The following is a 24,885-nucleotide window of genomic DNA, read 5'->3' as shown; positions in this document are numbered from 1 at the left end:
CAACTTAGATGACAGAGGATATAAGCGTGATTTTTTGTCTCGTGAGTTATATTTGACGTACGTTAACATACCATGCACTGTGAATAAATTTCCTTCGTATTTTTTGCAAGTTTTTGAGGTGTTCTCGGTATAGACGTACTGTTGCACAACTTCATACTGCAGTGAAACCTCAAGTTGTTATTGTTGATCGCGATTTAAATTGCTTAATGCGTTTAGTATATTAAAACAAATATATATATATATATATATATATATATATATATATATATATATATATATATTTGTTTTATAATAAATATATATATATTTGTTTTAATAAGCTCATTAAAGGAGGTCTACCGAAAATGCATAAACATATAATAACTAAGGAAGCTTAAGTGTTGAACATTTTACGCTAACCGCCTGAATTTACACCACAGCATTCCTAAACTTTTCAACAATGCACGCAAGGTGAGGCAACCTGCCGAAAGGGCATATTCATCTGATATAAAACGTGAACATCCCTGTAAACTATGTATTCTACCGCCAGAGTTCATAGCATCATATACCATCCAGTATCTTATCCTACAAAAACATGATGTCAAAACTGGTAAGCTGTGTAATATAGATGTTATTAGAGCAAATAAATTCATACAGTTTCTAGCACTGAAAATATTAATTTGCATTGCTCTTTGAACCTATTGTGATATGATAATGTTTTAATATAAGGCGATAGGTATCCCATAAATGAAATGATCTGATGATCACAACAGGAGAAATTTTTATAATTTTTTTTGTACCATAAAATAACGTCTTGTCTGGTCCTAATGCAACTTAAAAAAACAGATATAATAAGTTCTTTCGTTCTTTAGTTTAAAAAATACTGTACCGCAGATATCAATCACTGTTCTCTTGCAAAAAAACTCAAATTATTTATTTTAATTCGATCAAAAATTTCAGTAGTAAGCTGAAAATTGCTCTTTTTAAATAGCTTAGAAATACTTAAGGTGCTGAGATGCTGTTACAGCTGTAAAGATATGTTATGCTTCACTATGTTCCTCAGACATCAGGTTGAAAGGATTCAGTAATTTTTTTTAATAAAAATGACAAGGTTTATAACGAAATTTTTAGTATTTAAAAAAAAGTAATATTATGTAGACATTAACAAAAATTTCAGCGCTGCATACTGAAATTAAATCTATCAAGGTATAATTTTAAAATCCTTTGAATCTATACAAAATCTTATGAAATGGTTACCAGGTATAAGTTCTATTGAATGACTTATGAAAGTGTTAACTACATCAAAAAATTCTGAAAGAATCCTGTAAATGTTTTATATCCTTTATTACCTTCCAGATCATTCTCATTTCTATGACGACGGCGATGGTATGTGGCGCTCGGCTGGACCATTTGGTGCAGGGTTACAATGGAGGAGGCAACGCCGCGCCTTTCCGTTTCGAAAACGTGAATAACGGCGATGGGAGTTACCGCTTCAGGTTAGATATTAAATTGCAGTTTATGAATAATGGGCCAATCTCGTGAGGTGTGCCTTAAGTGCAATTTCGATTATTGGAACACTGGCATTCTAAAAATAATCTACCGTAATAATATTTTAACTTAATATTATTTTGTACTATAAAGTTTGATTAACATGAATATATATTTTTTACACATCCTGAATGGGTAAAAAATATATAAATTAGCAAAGTAGCCTTTTGTCCGCGGCTTCGGTTAGGTTAAGAACGATTTTGATTGGTAATTTAAAATTTCAAGCAGCTTTTTTACAAATATTTTTTTTTAATCTTTCAATTGCGGATACCTACGTCATTATAGCTATCAGTCCAATCGTCTGTACTTTGATAGATCAGACAGTCAGTCAGCCTTTTCCTTTCTTAGTTATAAACAGAAATCAACTAATAAACTTGATTTCTGTTTGTAACTAAATTGTATAAGATTTAAAACTTTTTTTATCATATAAAAAATGTAGCTATTAATAACCAAACTTAGTATTTGTTAGTTATGTTAAAGTCCCAGGTAAATTTTACCACGTGAGCGAGTTATAATTTCGTTTCAAATCATCGCCTGAAGCGTTGGTAAAATAAACGCTGTGAAACTGAAATCGCAACGTGCATCTATTCACTAAATGTTAATGACTGTATGCATTCATGTTTTATACGGATTAAGCGGTGATAATTCAGTGGATAGGACTTCGACTTCACTTTCGGGGGGCCAAGTTCGAATCCCAACACGCACCTCTTACTTTTCACATGATGTGCGTTTTAAATCTAAATATCACTTACTTTAATGGTAAAGAAAAACATCGTGAGGAAACCAGCATGCCTCCATAATTTTCTCAAAGGTGTGTGGAGTCCACCAATCCGCACTGGGCCAGCGTGGTGGACTACGCCAAAACCCATACTGAATATATCTAAGAAACCTATAAAAAGTACTTACTTCTTATTTACGTAGAAATCGCTATGTAGCGATAAGGCCACCAAATTGTACTCTCTTGATTTGTATTTATATCTTTGTAACTACTTTTTGTTTCTTTGGTGTACAATAAAAGTGTATTCATTCATTCATTCATTCATACTTACTAATTACAGGAATCTTTAAACGAGCAATTCTTGTAGGTATATATATATATATATAATTGGAATCTCGGAAACGGCTCCAACGATTTTCATGAAGTTTAGTATACAGGGGGTTTCGGGGGCGATAAATCGATCTAGCTAGGATTCATTTTTAGAAAATGTCATTTTATTTGTGTTTTTCGGTAACAACCGATTTGGTGCAACAAAGTTGCACGGGTCAGCAAGTGATTCAATTACAATACAATAACATTTCACTTTTCATATAAAAATACCCTAAATAAAATTTGTCATTCCTCACTAATTGTAATGACCTGACTTTACATTTATCAGTGTTTGTGTGCACCGCCAATGTTGGATTCAAGCTAGCTATGCGCCAAATTTCACGAAAAAACAAACATTAATCGTACAATTTTGCATTTAAAATTTTAGTATGGATAATATAAAATAATATTTCGTCGTAGTTATTAAAGTTTAAATGTTACTTTCCAAGTTACGATACGCCAACGGGTATATCAGCCCACGAAAGCGGAGCACCTCGTGCTGCTGGCCCAGAAGGTCCCGCCGTAACGGCAGAAGGAGGTTTTTCCTACCGCGCTCCTGATGGCCAGCAGATTTCCCTCACGTACACCGCAGACGAGAATGGATTCCACCCGCAAGGCTCCCACCTGCCCACACCACCACCGATCCCAGAGGCTATTCTCCGCTCCCTTGAGTACAACAGACAAAATCCATCGTAAGTTCGAATGCCTTAACAATTTCTTTAGACTGAGTAGGTAAATTTTTTCATATTAAGCCACGATTGACGGATCAAGAATATGACCCACCTGATAAGTTTAAACAACCTAATAAATGGGAAACCATCGTCTATAAACGGAACAATACTTCGCAGGGCATGCAAGGAACACGTCCTACGTCCTTTGTCAATCAACCCGAGGCTTAGGTGTTAAGCCTATAACACTGGTAACCACGCTTTCAGACAGCAACACAGCAGTGCTGCCGCAGAAATAAACATGGCGGTAGTACTTCACCGGTTGAGCTTTGTCACAAAAAGCTCAACTATAATGTCAACGAATTGATAATGCTTCGATGAGACGAGCGTATAAAGCACTGAGCTCTATTAGTAATACCACTGGGACTGGGCCAGCTACAGTCAATTTTGTTTTTCGTCACCAATTGAATAACGGCAATTTGGCGTTAAGTGTATCGCTGTAATTCGAGCGTCCGAGGAACTAAAATTTTTATAACCAAAATACTTTAAAATTAGTTCCAGAGACACTCGTAATCGAAAAATGTATTATGTTTTCTATCTCACTCTGTCCTATACATTTATGTGTTTGTTTCTTTATCTAGATATTATTCGGTTTCCTTGGTAACTTAAATAGGAAAAATAAGTTAATTAAATGAAAGCGACGTTGCATGTTTGCGCATCACGGTTGCCGGGCATGCAACGTCGCAAAGCGAAAACGTAACGAAGTCATTCATTAGTAGATTTTACTCCTCACATTTTTCCCATACCGGGCGCCTTATATATGAAAATCGATAAAGTAAAACCTGAATCCCTGAGAGTTCTCCATATTATTATCAAGGCCGTGTAAAACACACCAATCTGAACTTTGCCAGCGTGGTGGACGGCAGTATAAACAGTCAGTCAGTCAGTTAATTGCTTTATGATGATGATAAAAAGGATTCAGTTACTCGCGTGCGCAAAGCCCTATTTCTCCTACTTGATCGAAATAGTGAGTATAGAAAAAGTTTATTCTAATTCATTTCACATACAGACACAGTACCTACAGTACTGCAGCATTAGACATGTAATAAAAACTTGCGTTACGAATTTAATTTGTTTTACGTTGACGAAGTATTCATTATTATGCGAGGATGCAAGCGCGCCTTCTTGAAACATCTTTGCCTTGACGTAACAAATAGGATTTGCATAACTGAAACATTTCCGTGTACAAACAATAGTCGGGATATTATGAAACATGTTATCTTACTTACGTTTGGAGAGCACGGTGTTTCAACCGGGGCTTTTATTGTTATAATTTCTGAAATCATCAGCATCTCTTTGAAAACAATTTGTTTGCACAATTAAATCATTGCGCTTTGCACATTTTTTACCTACATATTGTTTCGAGTGAAGTTACTGTACGTCCTTTATAACGTGACTTGTAACTTTAAGCAAACCGAATAAATAATAACATTATTATTTTAGCCTGCTTATACATCTATCATGTAGCTATTTAAAAAACTGCACGGATTTGTGACGTATTCTTATATCCTCAACGTGACCTTTTAAATAGAGCTTATAAAACATCATTATTTGTGGTTTAATTTTTTATTTATGAGTGTTACATTGTTTTCAGGAACGAGGGCTCTTACAACGGTCAACGCAACTACTACTAGGCTCCAACAATCTCTCAACTGGTTGTCGTGTGTACCTCAATTTACCCGCTGTGATAAACTGGGAACTTACTCGTTCCTGTTAGATTGACCTTATTATTGTTTATGCAATTGTGTATAACTTGTGAATAAAGTTATTACTTACAAACCATAGTTTTATTTTGGATTTATTTTCCAAGTTAGTGAGATAAATATATTGATTATCACGATCTATCACTATCACGATATTTACAATATAATCAGCCTCCGCTAGAAGTGCTAATCCTTTTTCCTTTGTACGTAGGTACAATTCTAATATGTTTATTGCGATGATACCCAAAGTGTAATCTATGTATATAAAAGGCAAAGGTGACTGACTGAATGACTGATCTATCAACGCACAGCTCTAACCACTTGACGGAACGGCTCAAGTTTTGCACAAATATATAGTAATTACAACATAGGCATCCACTAAGAAAGGATTTCTGAAAATTCCAAATGAGGGGGTAAAAGAGGTTAGGAAAGTTTGTATAAAATCCTAACCTCATCCTCACCTAATCCTTCATTTAATATTTTTCATTATTTTTCAAGTTACATCCATAAAACTTTGATTTTAGGTTTTCAATTGAAAATAAAGAAATAAGTGTTTAGAAATTCCACCCCCAAAGACATTAAATAGGGGATGTAAATTTATATGGAAGTTTCAGATTTTTTAAGTAATGTCAATTAAACTTCGTATATCTATATAGGCAAAGGTGACGGACTGACTGACTGGTCTAGTAAGGCGATTACGATTTAGCCAAGATTTATCCAATATTGATGCCTGTTTTCCTATCGTTGAGGTACCTAAAGACGAGCATGATCGTTCGCCTGGCACGTGTTCAGTACTTAATGGAATAATGCAGGGTCTTGAGGAAGTCAGACAGAGACAGAGAGTGCGGTCCTTTACCTGATACGTCATCAGTTTGCAGTGAGAAAGATCAGGAGATGCCTGTTCTAGAGCGTGGCCTCTGACTCTTACACATCTTCATTGTGCAGTAAAACTTTACCAGAGTTCTTTGACTAAGATTGGTAGCACTGATGAATTTGCGTCGTCAATAATCAAAAAAAGTTAAAAGAAACGTAGGGCTTGATATACTTATTACACAAGAAAAAATCAAATAAAGAAAGCAGAAAAAACATATAGCCTGACTAAGCCTGAATCTCATTGCAAGCTGTGTCTCAAATAAAATCAAAGAAAAAATCCCGATATTCACAGACAAGTTACTACCAGTATGAAAATCCTGAAGTGCACTGACAAGCTGCTGTTACCACTCAAAGTATGTTTTGCAATGACTATAAACAAGTCTCAAGGACACACTTTCAAAATTGCGGAAATAGAATTGAGAAATAAACTGCTTCTCACATGGGCTACTACGTAGCTACGTAGCTTGCTTACGCGTAAGTTCATCCAGTAGCTTGGTAGTTTTGGCGCCTACTGATAGATCAGTAGAGAATATCCCTATCCCTACTTCCCTATCCCTATCCCTACTAATATTATAAATGTCAATGTAAGTTTGTTTGTCACGCTTTCACGCAAAAACTACTTAACCGATTCTCATGAAACTTTGTACACATATTCTTGGAAGTGTTAGGATACTTTTTATCCCGACATTAAGCTCGGTTCCTTTGGAAAAGGGGATGAAAGTGTTGACGATTTTACATACGAATAACTCTATACTAATACAGGTATAGATGAAATTCAACGACGAAGGAACTCAGTTCAGGTCAAAGTACAACTTTGACCTGAACTGAGTTGTTGTTTCAATTAGTGAAATGTTCACAAAGACATGTAAAGTCTACCAATCCACACTGAACCAGCGTTGTGGACTACGGTCTTAGCCTTCAGCAAGGCTAGCACGGGCAGGAGATAAAAATTATATGCTCACATGGAATAGGAGAAGTTAACCCCCGTGTAATAAACACATATATTATTTTGATATTATTTCAACTTGTGCGCCAGTGCTCTGAGAGTTGATAAAGCTGTGGGAGAAGAAATTTTTTTATCTTTCCACGGGGATATAATTGTCTCCTGCCCATACTAGCCGTCCTGATAATACCCTTGCCCTGAAGTAGGACGGTAACGGGTTGATAGTGAAGGTTAATGAAACGTTAGAAATTACTAAACTTGTCAAAATAAATAAATTTAAATAAAGTTGATGAACTTGCAAATCGTAACCGTTTCAACATATGTAACATGCAAGGCGAATAAGTATTGGGACTTTTGACATATCCTTTTTTTACCAAGTAAAGATAACTGGTACCGGCTCTTTATTGGCACTGACCTCTATTAAACAACTGGGCTGGCCGCTGTCACTTAATTTTGTCTCCAATTGATTGATGCCATTTCGGCGCTATAAAAGTGGTTACACTGTGTTACTAGTGTCCAAGGAACTAAAATTAGAACTAATAACCAAAGTTCCAGGTGCAGTCTTATGTCAAATGTAGCGCTTCAAATAAGGGATAACTTTTAGGCTATAAACGGTGAAGGGACGGCCAGTCTAGTTTGTTATAGATATTGAGGTATGTCTATTGGACAACAAAGGCTACTCCAGTTTTCTATTTTCAATTTAATGAGTTTGGAATTAGAACAACGAAGTAGCTTAAGGTCAATCATTATATAGAATGAAATCATTATATGAATATGTTATTCATCAATATCAACCTAAACCCGGCCCACTATAGGGCACGGAACTCCTCTCAGAATGACGAGGGTGTAGGCTGTGGTTCACCACGCTGGCTAATTTCGGATAGCAAGACTTTGAGATCGTTATGGGGAACTTTCAGGCATGCCGGTTTAAAGCAAGTGCTATTTAATTGTTTATATTAAGAACGTACATAGCTCCGAAACTTCAGAGGTACGTGAAGGTGATCGAACTTCGTCCCTTCGAAGGGGACGCCGAATTCTTACCCGCTAGGCTATCACCACATTCTAATTTGCCAGTACCTTCAGCTATACTATTTAATAAATATACCGGCGTGGACAGCATTTCCACCCTGAACAGCCAGGGCTACTTTCTCTATATAAAATTAGCCATACCTAAATCTTCTCTGAGAGTTCTCTATAATGTTCTCCAGGAGCGCGTGAAGTCTACCAATTTACACTTTGTCAGCGTAGTAAAGTCTTACTATAAGAGGAGTTTCGTGCCCAGTAGTGGGTTGATGATGATGACGATAAGGACTTCATAATTTGAAAAGTAATAAATATATCAAAGCACATTTAGAGACTTGCAATTATTGCAGTGATTGCAATTTGAGAAACATGAAGTTAAACATTGGTGGATTTAAAATTTAAATCTGTATACACGCTTTCATAAAAGTAAAATTCATACTTTCTCCGAGGAATAATTTACTTTTTTTGTAAAACTTGTATGAGAGCGAGAGGAAATTTTTAACGTCTTAATCATTATCGATTGAATACCTTGCTTCCGTTTACATACATGAATAATAATATAACTGACTGTATGTGTAGTGTGTGGGTGTTCGCATGTACTCGTAGTTTATATTTAAAAATTGTTTGAATTTACGTTTATTTAAAAAAAAAAACAAACCATTATTACCACCAAGCTCTAGGTTGCAAATGTTTTTTTAGTCCCGCGAGTAGCTTTTACCGACAGCTTTTTCGGGACAAATATCCCTTGATTTAAACTAATTCTGACTTATCTTTATCGGTCAGAATAAATTTTGTACGGAACCAAACCATTCTACTCTAATTTATAATAGTCAGGATTAACAAAGCCGCTCTACAATATTGTTGAGTAAAAGAACAGGTTTTAAATCATTCACATTTATTCACAAGCCTATTTACATAGGTATAATAAGTACATAAGGGCTTAAATAAATTATCGAGTGCTTGTCTGTTTCGTGGTATCACAGTCCTTGTACAAACGAGGTCGTGAAACCTCAAAATTCTTAAATAAAAATATATTTAACTTTATGCAATGGTTAAATAAATCATTAATTACATTATCTAATTACAACTACGATTAAGCATAGCAAAATACGCAAAATAACACGAGTACAATAAAGCCTTTAAAAAATTATTACATCTATAAGTCATTAGAACTAAGAAAAGGATACTGAAACGTGGTAAAACGTGTCCGTCGACAGTACATAATATTAAAGAAATAATTACGTTGAGTTTATTTTTAAAATGTTTTTTTTTTTTTAAAAGCTATGAAATGAGAAAAATATTTAAAAAAATGTAAACAATAAAAATTTAAATTGTACCTATCAAAGTATATGTTGGAGAGGAATATGAGGGATTTAGTAGTTTTGATTTGGAGATAAACTGATTGGGAGTTTGGATGGAAAGTTAAATTTGACTACTAAGGGTCTACATCAAATTTAGATGGGAGGAAAATAGAAATAAGAACGTTTGGAATGTATAAGTGACTATTGAAGTTACCTAACAATTTTCCTAAAGATGTTAGAGGTTATGAAGTATTTGCGGTTGTATAGAACCTTAAAACTAAATTCCGAATACAAGCCACATTTCAACAACGGTTCAGCAGCGATTCTTAGTGTAATCGTGATTGAATGAGATCAATAGTGATAGCCCCCTGCGCCACTGCCTCCTGAGCCAGCGCCACCACCGCCGCCAAATCTGCCACTGCTGCTTCCACCACCACTGCCACCACCGCTGCCGCTGCCGCTGCCCGATCCACCGTATGATCCTTCATTGTAAGATCCCTCTCCACTGAAAACAACGAGTTGCAAGGTGTAAAGAATAGGTATTCTTTATGAAATTTCACTCCACATTGACGGCACTTTTGTACCCTCTAATAGTAACGTATTTGGATTGCATTATTCTGCTTTCCACACTTTTGATATTATCGAAAAAACGTATGGTATTGATGCCGTCTAACAAGAACCTAATCAGGACACGGGACTGTCCATATTCCTATGGAATCTCCTCTATGGAATTGAAATCTTAACGGCACAAAAATGAAATAGTGGTTCGGCTTCCTTTTCACGGGGACCGACTTTGATCCCCGGCACGTACACGTACACGTTATCGTGTTTTGTTGTCGTGGTTTTTTAATGTAAGCAATTAAATATCATGTGCTTAAAAGGCGAAGGAAAACACCGTGCAGAAACCAACATTTTTGGGTTTTTCATAATGTCTCAAGGGCGTGTTAAGTCTACTGAGTCTAAGGCCGAGCAGGCCAAGAGGCGTAAATATGAAAACCTGGATAGCAGCTTCATTTTTGCGCCTTTTGGAGTAGAGACTTTGGGACCGTGGGGTCCGGAGGCACGAGCTCTTTTCAAAGAACTATCGAAAAGAGTTATCGAGTCTACCGGTGATCCTAGAGCGGGCAGTTACCTTGGCCAACGAATAATTTTGGCCATCCAAAGGGGTAATGCTGCCAGCATCTTAGGAACTGTACCTCGCGGCGGTGGTTTCGAAGACGTTTTGGATTTTATTTAGTTTTAAATCGTTTATTTTAGGTTATATTTATAAAACAATTATTTGAAAGAAATTTTTGTTACTTATAAAAACATTAAGAAACCTATTTATTGTGGCTATTGTGATAAGATAAATCCAACATTTAATGTAAAGACGAGGTTTCAAAGGTTATGATTAAGAATTATAATTTAATTACAAGTATCTACGTTTATTCAACCATAACTGTAATGTTAAAAAAATGGAACTTACGAAGATGGGTTGCGTCTGTTGAACTCAAGTGACTGCAGGATGGCATCAGGAATGGGGGGAGGAGTGGGAAGGTGGGCACCAACAGGATGGAAGCCGTTCTCGTCGGCGGTGTATGTCAGGGAAATTTGTTGGCCATCAGGAGTGCGGTAGGAGAAGGCGCCTTCTGCAGTTACCGCTGGACCCTCGGGGCCGGGAGCACGTGGAGCACCGCTCTCTTGGGCTGATATGCCATTGCCAGTTTCATAGCTGGAAAAAGGAATTAATATATTAAGAAATGATTTAGTAGTGTCTCGAACCTTCAGTTTTGTAACCCATTGTTTTTATTCAACTACAATTTAGCCCGACTAATATCCCTTCTGGTGGTGGTGGAAGTTATGATACATTCCAATTGTTATGTAGTCATGGCAGATGGTATGGCAGTTTATGTTAGGACCATAACTTTAATCTTTAAACCGTGTTTAGTTTTCTGAATCGATAAAACCCGCTGAGCGGATGGTAAACTCCGAAATTATAAATAAAAAAAAAACGCATCAATGGTAACCGAAACCGGGACCTCCACTTATAAGACCACAGCGCTCACCAATGCTACCGGTCATCACAAAATATTCATTCAATCATTGTGCTTTAATATCGACTTATAATGTAATATTTTAGCATCTATTTCAAATCTTTAAGTTTTCTTATCAAGGCAATTAAAGTGACGAAACTATCTTCGGCGTTGCCCATTTAGTTTAAATTCAATCAAAGTACCACTTGTATTAGATAAGCTGTTTTAAAGAAAAGTATTAATTTCATTTGATTTAAATCTGTTAATCCCATAACATTTTTTATTAAAAAACTCTAATATTCTTGTTAGCTCAGATATAATTCTTCTGTGGTTATAAAATTTGATATTTATAATGGAATGATCGCCTGTGATTTAAATATAGAATATTATGACACTTAAGCGGTTTGAAAGCAAATATTTTACTCAAATCTATTACGAATAGATTTTAATCTTATACTAATGACGCTGTTAAATAAAATTAACGACGAACACACTAGTTAAAGATCATGCAGTAACAATTGCTATTTTGAATCAATATCTTCGAAACTTGGCTGCTTATTCAATTGTCTACATAATACGAAATAATGCAATTACAGATAAAAACCGTGTTTTGTAAACTATCTGTACTGACAGGTGACGTTTATAAAGGAGCACTTTGATAGCGAAACAATAACGGCGATAATTTCTAACAAATATTATCTACCTACGTTGGAACAAAGGCAAGCCTATTATCGTAGGTATCCACTCTAGTTGTGTTTACTTCACTGGGTTACCATAACTTTTAAGCAATGAATGAATGATAAGCATGCACCAGCAAGCTAATGTTTTTTACTGTATTTTTAAAAATATACTATTACCACTGCGACAATACACACATAGCCATCTAGCCCCAAAGTAAGCTTAGCTTGTTTATGGGTACTAAGATGACTGATGATTTTTTTTATTACATATTTTCATCACACATATATTTTCCAGTTGCGGGAATCGAACCCACGGCCTTGGAAAATGGATCAAAATTTTATTCTAAATATTTTATTAAAGTTAAGACACGTTTTTGTTATAATGTCAATGATCGACCATTTTAATATAAAAGCAGATTTGGAGCGTGTTTCCATCAGCACCGTCATATACAATCACGAGGGATTGTAGTAAAACCTAACAGCTTCGTAAAAAACTAATATGGAATCTTAAAAAGGTAGAGGTAACTATTAATCCCAGTACGATATTGTATGGGAACTGGTCATATAGCTACAATCAGAAAGGATCGTAGTAAAAGCTACCAGTTGCGGTAAAAAAATAATATGTAATCTTAAAAAGATATAGGTGACTATAAATTATTGTATAATGTCGTATGGGAACTGTTTAGTACCTAAGTGCAATATCTGCTTCATATTGGGTAACTGTTACGAAATGCAATATATTGGTTCGTGACCAACGCACTATAATATCGTTAGCCCTAAGTATTCACGCAGGCTTGGGCGGGTCAAAAGATCAGACTGATTCCGAGACATTTATCTTTCATTTGGCAGTAATGATTATTTGTAGGAATGTGTAATTTACGCACCTTTCATAGCCATGGAGAATTTTTGGTTGTCTTGAAATCTACTATAAATTCTAATAAGAAGTCTAAACCTTTCCATGAAAAAAGTGTGCGTTAATTTGACTACTCTGTTGAGTACTTAGGTATTTAGATCCGTATAAATGGATGAGTTAGGTGCACACGTATCATTACTTGGTATACATTTCTTACAGTGATGAGTATAAGCTATTTTATTGTATCAATCGATCCATCAATGCAATTTTAAGTTGCAAAAATGAGATTCAGATAATGATCTTAATCATTAAAACCCAATATGGATTGCTATCATTCATATTAAAAAGAAACTTTAACTGCAATAAGAAGCATCCAATGCTCTTATAACGAGGAAAAACAATATGACAATTCTAATTGGTTTAGTATGTCAGTTTTTGCTTCTGATATCACAATTTAGGCTCAAAAACGCTACTTATAAACTTAGGAATATTACGGAGAAGTCGTGTTATTGGTTCATTGTTAAGGAAAGCCAGTAACAGATTCTTTTACGAAAAAAATATTTATCACAGTCCTCCTCGGTCTATCAATTTCATGCGGATGGGCACAGGCCTCCTCAGGCTATGATTCAGATCCTCTATGCCGCTCTGGCGAGATGGTAGATATTTATCAAATGATGATGACAATAATAACCAGGATCAATGGCTCAGCATTCTCCATGAGGCACAGGATAGATGCTGTATTTCTATTCAGGAAGCTACTGAGAATAGGAAAGGTAGTGAGAATTTCTCGTCAGAAAAAAATCCGAAATCTTGACACGGTAATCCAGAATTTCATGATGAAAATGCAAACCACTTGACCGAAGAGGCAGTTATTAGAACGAATTAAATATTTACCGTCGTACTTCAAACTGTCTTGAGAATCGACTTTAATTGGGTCACTTAAATGCTCGCAGCGTGATCGCCTAACAAGCAAAGGGACAAACCACGACATTCAACTTTCAAATGTTTGTACTTGATGCACAATGCCCTATTGTGATCGAAGGAGTGGCGAAATAATTGATATCTTGTTGGGAATCTAGAACAATTCAGTGTCTTTCAATAAAATTAAACTGCTCCGTGTTAGGTAAAAAAAGCGTGGGAGCTGTACACAAGAATCTATAGTAGCAGCAGAATGCTCTGACTAGCTGGATATAGGCTGGATATCTTATGTCTAATTTTCAATATGATTTGATATGTGTGGACAGTTCATCCCGGTTTTGAACCACCTTTATTTAAACCGGACTACCGGGTGTAATTGATTTTCATTAGCAGTTCAACAAACTGTAAATGTTTACATATTAAAACATTACTTAGTACTAGATAACTGCATCTCCAAAAATACTTGTTTATATCCTCATTATCATCATAAACAGCTAATAACAGTTCATTTCTGGAAAGCCTCTCCCATCGGTAGGATTTATCGCCAAACTGGACAGAGGGTTTGGTGATTGCATTAGATGGTAGTAGTAAAACTGAGAACGCTACTGCTCGGTCTCTGTTAGATTTCCGCAGTCTTAGTCGCCTCGTACGACACCCGCGGGAAGAGGAGGGGTGGTGACTACTGTATTTTGGTTTGCCATTACCACACGGTTTCCGTCTTGATCCTATTTTTTCTGTACTAATTACATAGTAGGTGTGGTTTTAACGAAGAGATTTGCACCTGTTGTTATGATACCATCCTATGAGCAGTATACGAAGAGCATCTTAAACCTTTTAAGCACCGACTTGTTAACTTCACATACTATACAATGTTTTATAAGCGACGGGTACAAATCTTTATCGAGCTCTTGGGCACTGTAATAAACCTACCATGTTGGTATAGGGTAACTGTTGGTTACCCTTTTCACTAAGGATAACGAGGTTCGATTCCCGGGTCTGCTAAAAGTTCTTAAGTGACGATCAAGAAACTTTTAGTACCTGACTAAACCTGGAGTTGATACTGGCATCTCAGCGCCGTGCATCGCGGAGCAAGTTCAAACGTCAGTCTCAGTAATTATCACTGTCAACAATCGTTTAAATCTACCCCAACATGTCGCAGCAATGAATTTAGAGCTAAGACCACTAAGTTTTAAACACCAGTGGGTCATTTTATAAGGACCTTTAACGTCCTGCCGGTGTGATGGTGAGCGCACACCGGCCGGGTTTGGCTTCGGCGATGGCTAGCTATCACCCAAAGATAACACAGACGTATGGGTTATCTGTAACTGCCATACCCTTAACAGTTTAGCCCGTTACCATCTTATAGCGGATAATAAAGGTCCAGGGTAAAAAAAAAGTATTTTGATGACAATAAAGCGTTCATAGTGAATATAGGTATAAAAATATTACCTGAACTTATATGTGCCATCTCCGTTGTTTTCGTTCTCATATCGAAGGATAGGTATGTTTGCTCCTGATCCGCCTGAACTGCCTCCGAAACTGCTGCTTCCGCCGCCAAAAGATCCTCCTCCAAGTCCTGCGTTTCCTCCGCCTCCCCCGCCAGATCCTCCAGCTCCTCCCAGTCCCCCGTTACCACCTCCCAGCCTCGGAGGCAGGTATTGTGGTTCGAGGCGGCCACACGACGCCAGCGCTATTAGCGCTGTCAGCAATGTTAACTGTGAACCAAATATTATTTACTTTATATCTATTGCCCACCATTTCATCCGCTTTGCTCGGGATTTCAATTCCTCGGCATTCTGTGTAGGTTTCCTTCCAAGTTACTTGTGGTAGTGCTAGGTGTCGTACTCAAATTACGCCAAGATCGGTGTTCTGGTTGAGCCAAACATAGATAACAAACAGACACACTTTCGCGTTAGTAATATTAGTATGCGTGTGTATACAGTGTATGTATCGAGTATTGTATAGAAGCAGGCCATACTTTGCGGCAGCCAAGGACATTATAAACAAAACTTGCAAAGTCTATTTGCATTTTCATGGGTTCAGAGCGAAAAGCGTAAGCGTAATTAGGAGGATCTTTGTTACTTTTGAAGAAATAAATATAATTATGTAAATTACTGCGTATCGATTTGCGCGGTAGTCGCGGTTTATTGCTATAATTTAGTTCAGGTTGTATGTACCTAAGCTAGGATTGTTGTATCAAAGGGTTCCTGTGATAACGTTCTACAAATCGTTTTGTAGAACGTAATGACGATAATATTAATTCATTTTCCCTGGCTTGTGCCAAGGATATCGTTATTGTTTACTTTCTTCTCTTTGTCCTTTCAGTAAAAAACGGTAACTTAAGTATTTAAGATACCCTACATACTAGATCGCGAGGGGATAATGCGGTAATAGTTTTTCCCATATTAACATAATTTTGAGATTAATACAAAGACCGCTCCGGCATGCAAGTTTGCTCAAGATGTTTTCATTCATAGTTGTACTCGGAGCAAGTGATATTATATAATTGCTAACTTAACGTTGAAAAGTTTGAGGTTCGTTCTAGGGATCGACCTCGGTTGCCCCGACAGTGAGGCTGAAGTACTAACCACTAAGCTATTACTGCTTAGTACCATATTGCGAACATAAAGATGTGAGATCGATAATTTAGAATTTGTATATTTAGCAGTAATATTATTGTGAACGGTATATAGCTGTGTAATGGACCTAAAGTTTAGTTAGGATTTAATATCATCGCGGGATAGATTTTCCGAAGTCGTGATATGGCATAATGAAGTAAACAGGATTCAAGAAACTTCTTCACGAATCAACTTTGTAATGAGGTATACGTGAACGGTAGTCGCTTTTCTTACTAGTTTATTTCCGCGACTCTATATATTACCATTTATTGACATATAGAGTCGCAGAACGTTACAGAATAAGAAATAGAATGCGTTAAAAACCTTAATATAATTAAATATTAGTAGGATCTTAGATGTTGTAAATAAGTAACCGTCTGGTACCTAAAATGGCTCTAGTGACCCAAGAGTTATTATTTGGTCTAACGGCTGAATCTCTCAAAACAAAGATGCCTCTTTATTCTGCCAGTGTTTGGGATACCATGACCCTTTGGCGTATATATTATTTGTTAATACTACCTCGGATACCATAATATATAAAAGAATGAGCCATTTACATATATTAATAAAAACTTAACGTTTATACGTATAAAATTACAGTATTTTATTTTCTTCTTATTTATGTCTGTGTATGTCTCGCCTAAGATTCGAAACGGATGCTTCGGTTTTAACGGGATTTTCACGATGTAGGATTCACAGATAAAATAAGCTTCCCTTAAGGGTTACAATAAGGTTCGATCGCTTGTATGAGAGTCCCAAGCTTTTCAAGGAACATTTAAATTTAGAAGGTAGGTTCCTTGCGGGAAAACGATATTTCTAAGAAACAAATAAAGAGTTTCTTAGAAATACCCCTTAAATGTGGAAATATTCTATAAAAACATGGAACGTTTTTGAAGGGGCATTTACATTAAAAGCTTAAAAAATCGTTTTTCTTTAACCAAACCTCAAAGTTTTAATGAAAGGGAAAAGTTTGTATGGGAAAATTGTACATATTACAAATTACGACTTCGTCCGCGAACACCTGCGCTTATGACTTATACAATCAAAATCCACGATTTTCACGAATCATCACAAATGCACCTTTCTCAAAAACTACAGAGTCCTTGGAAACCTTTAAACGAAGCTTATCAGTGTCTCAGCGAAAACTGAAAAGGGTAACGAGAATGAAATCCTATACACACACTTCAGTGAAAAGCTCGTATTACAGAAAGAATATTATGCCTAAAATTCCCTGTGAACAAAATTACAAACGAGACTGACGGTTAAAATGCCGTAGGTGCTACTGGTACTGGTATCTTAACTACAAGCCAATGCCCGCGACTTCGTCCTCGTACTATTTTCTGGGTATCGTATGCGCGCTTTTAGAAATAAAGCTATAGGTTAACGCCAAATTTCCTAAAGATCTGTTCAGATTTTTATATGTAAGATGGTAACAAACAGACAAAATACCCAATTTAATAAATGCATATGTATATTACATACAAACACATTTATTAAATTGCTCCGTTCTTGAATGCTCAATTTTATCCCCGTAATGGGGTGATTTTAAAACATATAGGAATGGCTTTTAAACGTCTTATAGGGTTAGTAGTTTTCCTGAAAGAAATTTAGCGCAAATCCAACAGAAAACAAACATTCCGTTTTCTATGTCTCTTTAAAGCTGTTTAGTGTTTGGCTAATTGCTTTTCACTCACCGTTAAAGAAGTCATGTTGGGTTAATGTGATTCTGTTTATTTTGTACAAGGCAGGCACTCTTCGTTCAGTTGTTTGCAGAATACAGTTAGCGAAGATGTGCCTCGTTTTATATTGCTCCGATTTGCCCTTTCGCGGTTACCTCACCTTGTGCGTGGTGCTATATCGGTGGATCCGCGCTTCGGGTCCGCCTCAGGACTATTTTGAACTTCACGGAATTCATAAAAAATAAAATAAAAATGCAAACTTAATTCTTACGAGGGTAAAAATATATTGTAAAAGTAATAATAAATAAATAAACTACGACAATACACACATCGCCATCTAGCCCAAAAGTAAGCGTAGCTTGTGTTATGGGTACTGAGGTGGCTGATGAATATTTTTATGAATAACATACACAAAAACTTATAATATACATATAAACACCCAGACACTGAAAAACATTCATGTTCATCACACAAACATTTTTCTGTTGTGGGAATCGAACCCACGGCCTTAGACTCAGAAAGCAGGGTCGCTGCCCACTGCGCCAATCGGCCGACGATGACAATAATTTTAAGAACGTCGAAGTTTCAGCAGAGCTTTGGTAAAAAATAAAGTGTACCTATTTGATTGTACCTAATAATATAACAAAATAATTAAACATGCACAATTGCCGACTGCATGTTCAACTACGGAATATGAGGTTCTGGGTTCGAATCCCTTGTCTGGGCAAGAATTGTTACGTATTTTCTGTTAAAAAAGTTTTTATCACACATTTGATTATAGTCTTTACAGCCCACCAACCAGACCCGCACGCAGACACCCACACGCACGCACATACGTACACACATACGCACACACATACACACACACCCGTACGCACATACATCCACTTACTTCATTACCCTGTTAAATCATTTAAATCACCATTTAATTATCCAATCTCTAATAATAAACATTTTATTTATTTTTCTTTAATATTTTTGCATGTTGCATATTATTAACTAACATGCAACATGCAAATCAAAAATAAAATATACTTGTCGTAGTCCTATGTTTTTGTATCAAAAATAATTACATAGGGGAGAGCACTGATATCTATAGTACGAGTTTTTACTCAGTTTAGGTACCAGTGATTCAACCAAACATAGTTATGATTTCTGTCACTATTTAATAATCGTGTGAATAAATGATTTTTTATTATTTAAAAAAAAAAACATTAGTGGAGCAACGTGGTAGGTCCACGCTCTAAAACCGTTTTTCTTATGAAAGACAAAGCCTGTGCCCAGCAGTGGGACGTTAGCAGGCTGCGGATAATTAGGCGGCCTTATTTGCATGTTAGGGTTACATACTCGTATGTTAAATACAACGTTCGTAGAGCCTGCTTTGCGTTTGCTTAGTGGATTACATATTTAAATATGTTTTTACGACGTCCATGATTCGATTGCCTGTTCGAGCAAAAATAATAGTTTAAAAAAAAAAAAACTGGCTCGAAATTGCCATTGTCCTTATATATCGTGGTCTATAATGCACTACGCAATCAGACTTATCAGGCTTAAAAACTTATATTATTGTATGTTTCTACATTCACTGAAAATGAATAAGTAACCACAGAAATCAAATTTATAAGTTAAATTGAAAGTGAAATTTTTTTTTATTCACATAGCAAAAAATAAAATAAGCAATTGGCGGAATTGTAGTGGTTCAACTTTTCACATTAGGTCATTCAAATGTAAAAGTTGAGTTTTTATTTAAATTGATACTTTCTTAAGCTAAACAACACTTTTAGTATCATACTGTAGCATTTGTCTGTATAAATATTTGTGGAACATGTAAGTCTACTACATGTAAAACTACTACTAAAAAATGAATTTGAAATTTATCTTATCAAGAAATGTCGCGTTCGTCAAAGTAGGTTCATATTTTATAATAATTGAACCTTGTTACTTAGCTTCCGCAGTCTGTCTGTCCTTCCGTCCGTATGTCTGTCAGCAGGTTCTATCTCATGAAATGTAAATGGTAAAGAATCGAAATTTCATAGTACGCCTATTTCTCCTATAACAAAAAAATTATTAAAAAATTGTTGAAAATTAAAGGGTTGCGCGTACAAGAAGCGTGATATCTTTGTATTTTTTGATTGATCTTTATAATGTTAATACTGTTTAATAGTGCACCTTGGTAAGGTTCTCTTCATAGTTTGCTAAATCGTGGTTACTACACAATTGAACTTCTAGTTTGCTTATAAGCAAGCCACTCTGAATTCATCTCTCGCAATGTAAAAAACTGTTTGTTAAACTGTCAAATGATGTTGGAAAAGAACTAGTTTTGGCTTTTTCTCGTTGGAATCTAACTTGGGGGCCGGTGGTAGATTCAACGTAGGCAAAGTTGAAAAAAATAAATTATGATTTTTTTTCAGTCGGACTTAAGAGTGCTTTGAGCTGTCGGACTCGGTTATTATCACTAACATGTGATGATAACCGTTTAAGCCCACCAACTCGCATTGGAACAGCTTGGTGGCTCTCTCTAAAACCCTCTCTCTTGTGAGGAAGGAAAGCCTGTGCCCTTCAGTAGACATTTCATGGGCTGCTGATGATTATCATCCTCCTTAAAACTACCTAATACTGAATAATAGGGCTTTTCGAATAGCGTAGCATTACGTTTACGACTTTTAATTTAGATTGGATTAAAGGGCAATAAGATCAAATTCATCATTATGCGCTGAAAAATGATTGGATCTGTTACCTCTTCGGTGTAGGGACAAAGAAGCGATCATTTTACATTATTAACATTATTTTGTATGCATCTATACTATGAAATAAATTGCGCTTAGGTACTATACTCACGTTTATTTGATCGATAGGTGTTGAAAGCAACTTTGTCTGCGGTTATTATATAGCTCTTAAATATAAAAAAAGTACTGCGCCAAACTTTAACTTTCCCTGGACGCAAAATATCCCACATATAAATATATCTCTTCAGGATGCCAACGATCAGTTTTGCTGTCACTCGTATATAGGTAACAAAGTAATTTTAATACCGTAGAAATGGTACCTAGGTACTTTTCCGGGATAAAAGTATTCTATGTTCAATAAGCTCGTTTTAGCAGTAAATCCGAACAAAGGCTATTTTTTTAATTCCCGTGGTAACGTTGACAGGTGTTTTCCGGAATAATAAGTGTCCATTTCCAAGATATAAGCTATATGTGCCCCGAATTTCTTCAATGTCAGACCAGAGGTTGAGCCGAACTTAGATAACAAACAGACGTACTTTCGCATTTTTTTAATTAGTATTGAAAGTATTTTTTTGTTTTTATAAAGTGTCCTGTGCCCATCACCAACGTTGGTGTTTAGCACAATGGGCCTGTACACAGCAAACTCATCAATTTTGCTTGGCAGCAGAAATTAGCATGGCGGACTAACTTTCCTGGACGTGCTTACTCACAAAAAGTTCGACCACTAACAGAAAATACTACACCTTAGATTAATGAAGAAAAACGTTCCTGATAGATACCCATATTATGCAGTGGCGTGCACTCCATACATGATACTCCTAACATTGATATTATAACTCGTATAGGAGTATACATCCCCAGGTAAGAAACCCAATGCACGCCACTGATATTATGATATATACTTTGGGTATTCAACCGGTCCTGTCTAAGCTGATACATCAGGTATACTTTCGCGGACAAGATTACAATATTATGTGTTACATAGGGTGATAGGTTCTGCCCTCGGGTAACATCGAGGAAAGGTCTCTATGACTGATGATAAATACATCACGACGTTCAAAGTACTTCTATGTTATTAAATTATAATACGCTATTTTGTAGTGATTAGTAATGGTGATACGGCATCATAAATCGCCTGGTGCATAAATTAATACAGCTGCGTTAACTATTTGATATGTAATTTTCAAAGAAGACTTGAGAGAATTCTTTTGGGTGATATTGCAGTTAGTTCGTATACTAGCCCCTCTATCTGTAAAATTTATAAATTAAAAAATAAAATAAAAAAGCCTTTTATGGTAAAAAGAAAATGAAATAAAAAATAGTATCTATAAAGTTTACTTTTTTTTTTCTTTTATTATATTTAAGAATTAATTTATTATTGATTTTCATATTTAATTTGCAAGGACCCCTCTCAGGTGAAGGCCTCCTCCAAGAATTTCCATTTTGGTCTATTTTTTAGCTATTTGTAACCAGTTTGTTCCTGCGGTCTTCTTAATATCATTCTCCCACCTCGTGTATGGTCTTCCTATCCTAAAAATTCCTAAAATTTAAAAATATCATGTAAATCTGGACAAGTATAAGGTACAAGCTAATTGTAACGAAATGTTACATTAAAGCCTGCCGCGGGGGAAAGTCTATGAGTAAGGTACCCTGTACTTAGAGAACGCCTTGGAGAGGAATACCAGTCAACTAGGATTGTATAGGTAACTCTAACGGCTCATATGTGTATCACAGTGCACAACAGTAAGACTTCACTATGTAGAGAAAAAAGATTAAAGTCCGTTTTCACTAAACCTAGGAAACGTTTAAATCGGATATATCTTTTGGCTGATGCGTAGAATAAAAACGTTTTTCAATAACCTTAAGTCCATACGAAAATTGAAAAGTGTGATAATACAAAAACAAAATATCACACCTTGTGGCTAAAATCATAGACAAATAAGGTTACCTATATGACTTATGAGTTGTCTGATGAAAATTGATTGGTGATAGGTATGGCTAGGAATCTTCTTTGATCAGGCTTTACTTAGTAACTTAGGCATTGCCTTATTGAAAACATAGCATAAGTATATTTTCCCATAAAGAATGTAATAAGTAATAACCCAGATTACCTAATCGTAGACAGTCGATATAATTTATATCCTGTTCATACACTCGTAACAAGTAAATGATAGAATACACTAAATGTCGCATAGCTGAAGTTCACGTCCGTGACCGAAGGGAATGCTGGCGTACCTTTCATGTCATCTTTACCTTTACTGAGATCAATAATAAAATATAACTTGACATAAGTATATAGACTTTGTTAGTGTACTTTGTAGAGTGAACATGACCTGAGGATGCTCCGGTGTTTGCACGAAACCTATACCCCTAATCATTAATCAAAATCATGATCATCATCTAAATAAAATGATCATTAACGTTCACAGTAGAGCACAGAGCTTCTCTCTCCATATATTTATGAGAGAGAAGATCTGTGATTCAAAATACTTGATGATGACGCTATATTATAAGTGGGAAGTCTCGGGTTTGATCCCCCGAAGGAAAAATTTAGGAATTTATTGATGTGAAATATCTATAGGCGAAGGGTAAATAAACCTGATTGTTGGCATGGCGATTCGTCGCCACGATATATGATTGAATTTTTGTATTTCGTATTTAACAATAAAAATGAATATTAATTTTGTAATAAAACAGTCATTATTAACCGACTTACAAAAAGGAGGACTTACTTATCCATTTAGTTGTATTTTTTTTTATTTGTGGAACAAATTTGTAATGCTTAATCTTTTCATTATGCAATATCTGCAATAACTTACAGAAAACAATTTCGATATTTCACATCTGCCAGGCGTCCCAATGTTTTTTTATTTCTGAATATTCACTGGTTTGGTCAGGTGAGTGGCTTCCGCCGTGGCTAGTTATAATAAACGTTCCGTTACGATGCCGCGTAGATACCGATTTTGGGTAACCGGGGCATGGGTTTTATATAACTGCCATATCCTTAACAGGTTAGCCCGCAACCATTTTAGATTGCATAATTATTTGCCACCAGGTATCAAGGGCTTACTTGAGTGGAACAAAAAATATACTTCTATACTTCTATTCATTTATTTAAATGGAGATTTTTCAAATAACGTATACTTTTACGTTTGACTAATTTAACAATTTCAAGTTTAAAGCCTAGCATAGACAGATGGACAAAGTAGCATCTCAGGGTTACGGAACAGTAGTCATCCGTCGGTATGGAACAGTTTTTGTCAGTTTGGCACGAAACCCCAACCCCAATAACATTAAATATAATGATTTTCCTCTAATAAAATAATTAATATTTAGTGCAGAACTTCTAGTACAATATTATATAGATAAGCTTCGCATATACTTACAATAGATCTTCTTTTCGAATTACAATAAATATGTCCCTTGATATTTTTATTGTATCAAGTTATTTTTATTTTATTAACATCTTCATAATGCTCATAGCCTGCGGGTTCCCATATGTGGTCATGAAGCGTTATAATTCATTTAAAGTAGATAACAGTGATAAGATATTGACGGCCGACTGGCGCAGTGGGCAGCGAACCTGCTTTCTGAGCCGTGGCCGTGGGTTCGATTCCCACAACTGGAAAATGTTTGTGTGATGAACATGAATGTTTTTCAGTGTCTGGGTGTTTATCTGTATATTATAAGTAATTATGTGTATTATATTTATAGAAATATTCATCAGTCATCTTAGTACCCATAACACAAGCTACGCTTACTTTGGGGCTATGTGGCGATGTGTGTAATGTCGTAGTATATATTTTTTTTTTATTTTTTTATTGAAGGCCAAGGATAGAACGTAACGTCACGTTAACTATATGTGGGTTAGGCACAAAATATTAATGTCTCCTTCAAAACATAAGACGCTATTACTGAATAGCTAGTCCTCAGGTGCTGTCTCTGAACCAAATTTTGGCAAAACTGGTGGAGAGGTTGAGCCAAAAATCTGTATAATATAAGTACACAAGGATAAAATGACATGTGGTGATGGCAGATCAGAATAGAGATGCCAGTACCCCTCCTCCCGTGGTAGTCGTACGGGTCGACTAAGAAAATATAGCAGAGAACAGGAAGTAGGGTCCCCTATGCTACTATTACCACCATCCCGTCTGTCCAGCGTGGTGATAATGGGCAAACCCTTCCTTGGAAGAGGCCTATAGTTCAGCAGTGGA

At 35.9% G+C, this 24,885-nt stretch overlaps 2 protein-coding genes across 2 annotated transcripts; one reads left to right on the top strand and one right to left on the bottom strand.

Annotated features, from left to right (window-relative positions):
- Positions 1-574: 574 nt before the first annotated feature.
- LOC120629414 (pupal cuticle protein 20-like) lies at positions 575-4,976 on the top strand. Its single transcript, XM_039898354.1, has 4 exons — positions 575-589; positions 1,336-1,475; positions 3,064-3,306; positions 4,937-4,976. The coding sequence occupies exons 1-4, from the start codon at positions 575-577 to the stop codon at positions 4,974-4,976; spliced, it is 438 nt and encodes a 145-aa protein (XP_039754288.1).
- A 4,208-nt stretch (positions 4,977-9,184) lies between these two features.
- On the bottom strand, positions 9,185-18,071 carry LOC120629296 (pupal cuticle protein 20-like). Its single transcript, XM_039898199.1, has 4 exons — positions 17,961-18,071; positions 15,098-15,363; positions 10,651-10,896; positions 9,185-9,690 (listed from the first exon to the last, which is right to left on the bottom strand). The coding sequence occupies exons 1-4, from the start codon at positions 17,973-17,975 to the stop codon at positions 9,537-9,539; spliced, it is 681 nt and encodes a 226-aa protein (XP_039754133.1). The 5' UTR covers positions 17,976-18,071; the 3' UTR covers positions 9,185-9,536.
- Between the last annotated feature and the right edge of the window lie 6,814 nt (positions 18,072-24,885).

This window comes from Pararge aegeria, chromosome 14, assembly GCF_905163445.1.
Source record: "Pararge aegeria chromosome 14, ilParAegt1.1, whole genome shotgun sequence".
NCBI lineage: Eukaryota > Metazoa > Arthropoda > Insecta > Lepidoptera > Nymphalidae > Pararge > Pararge aegeria.
The sequence above is the reverse complement of the archived record's forward strand: the minus strand, read 5'-3'. Positions and strand labels throughout refer to the sequence as shown.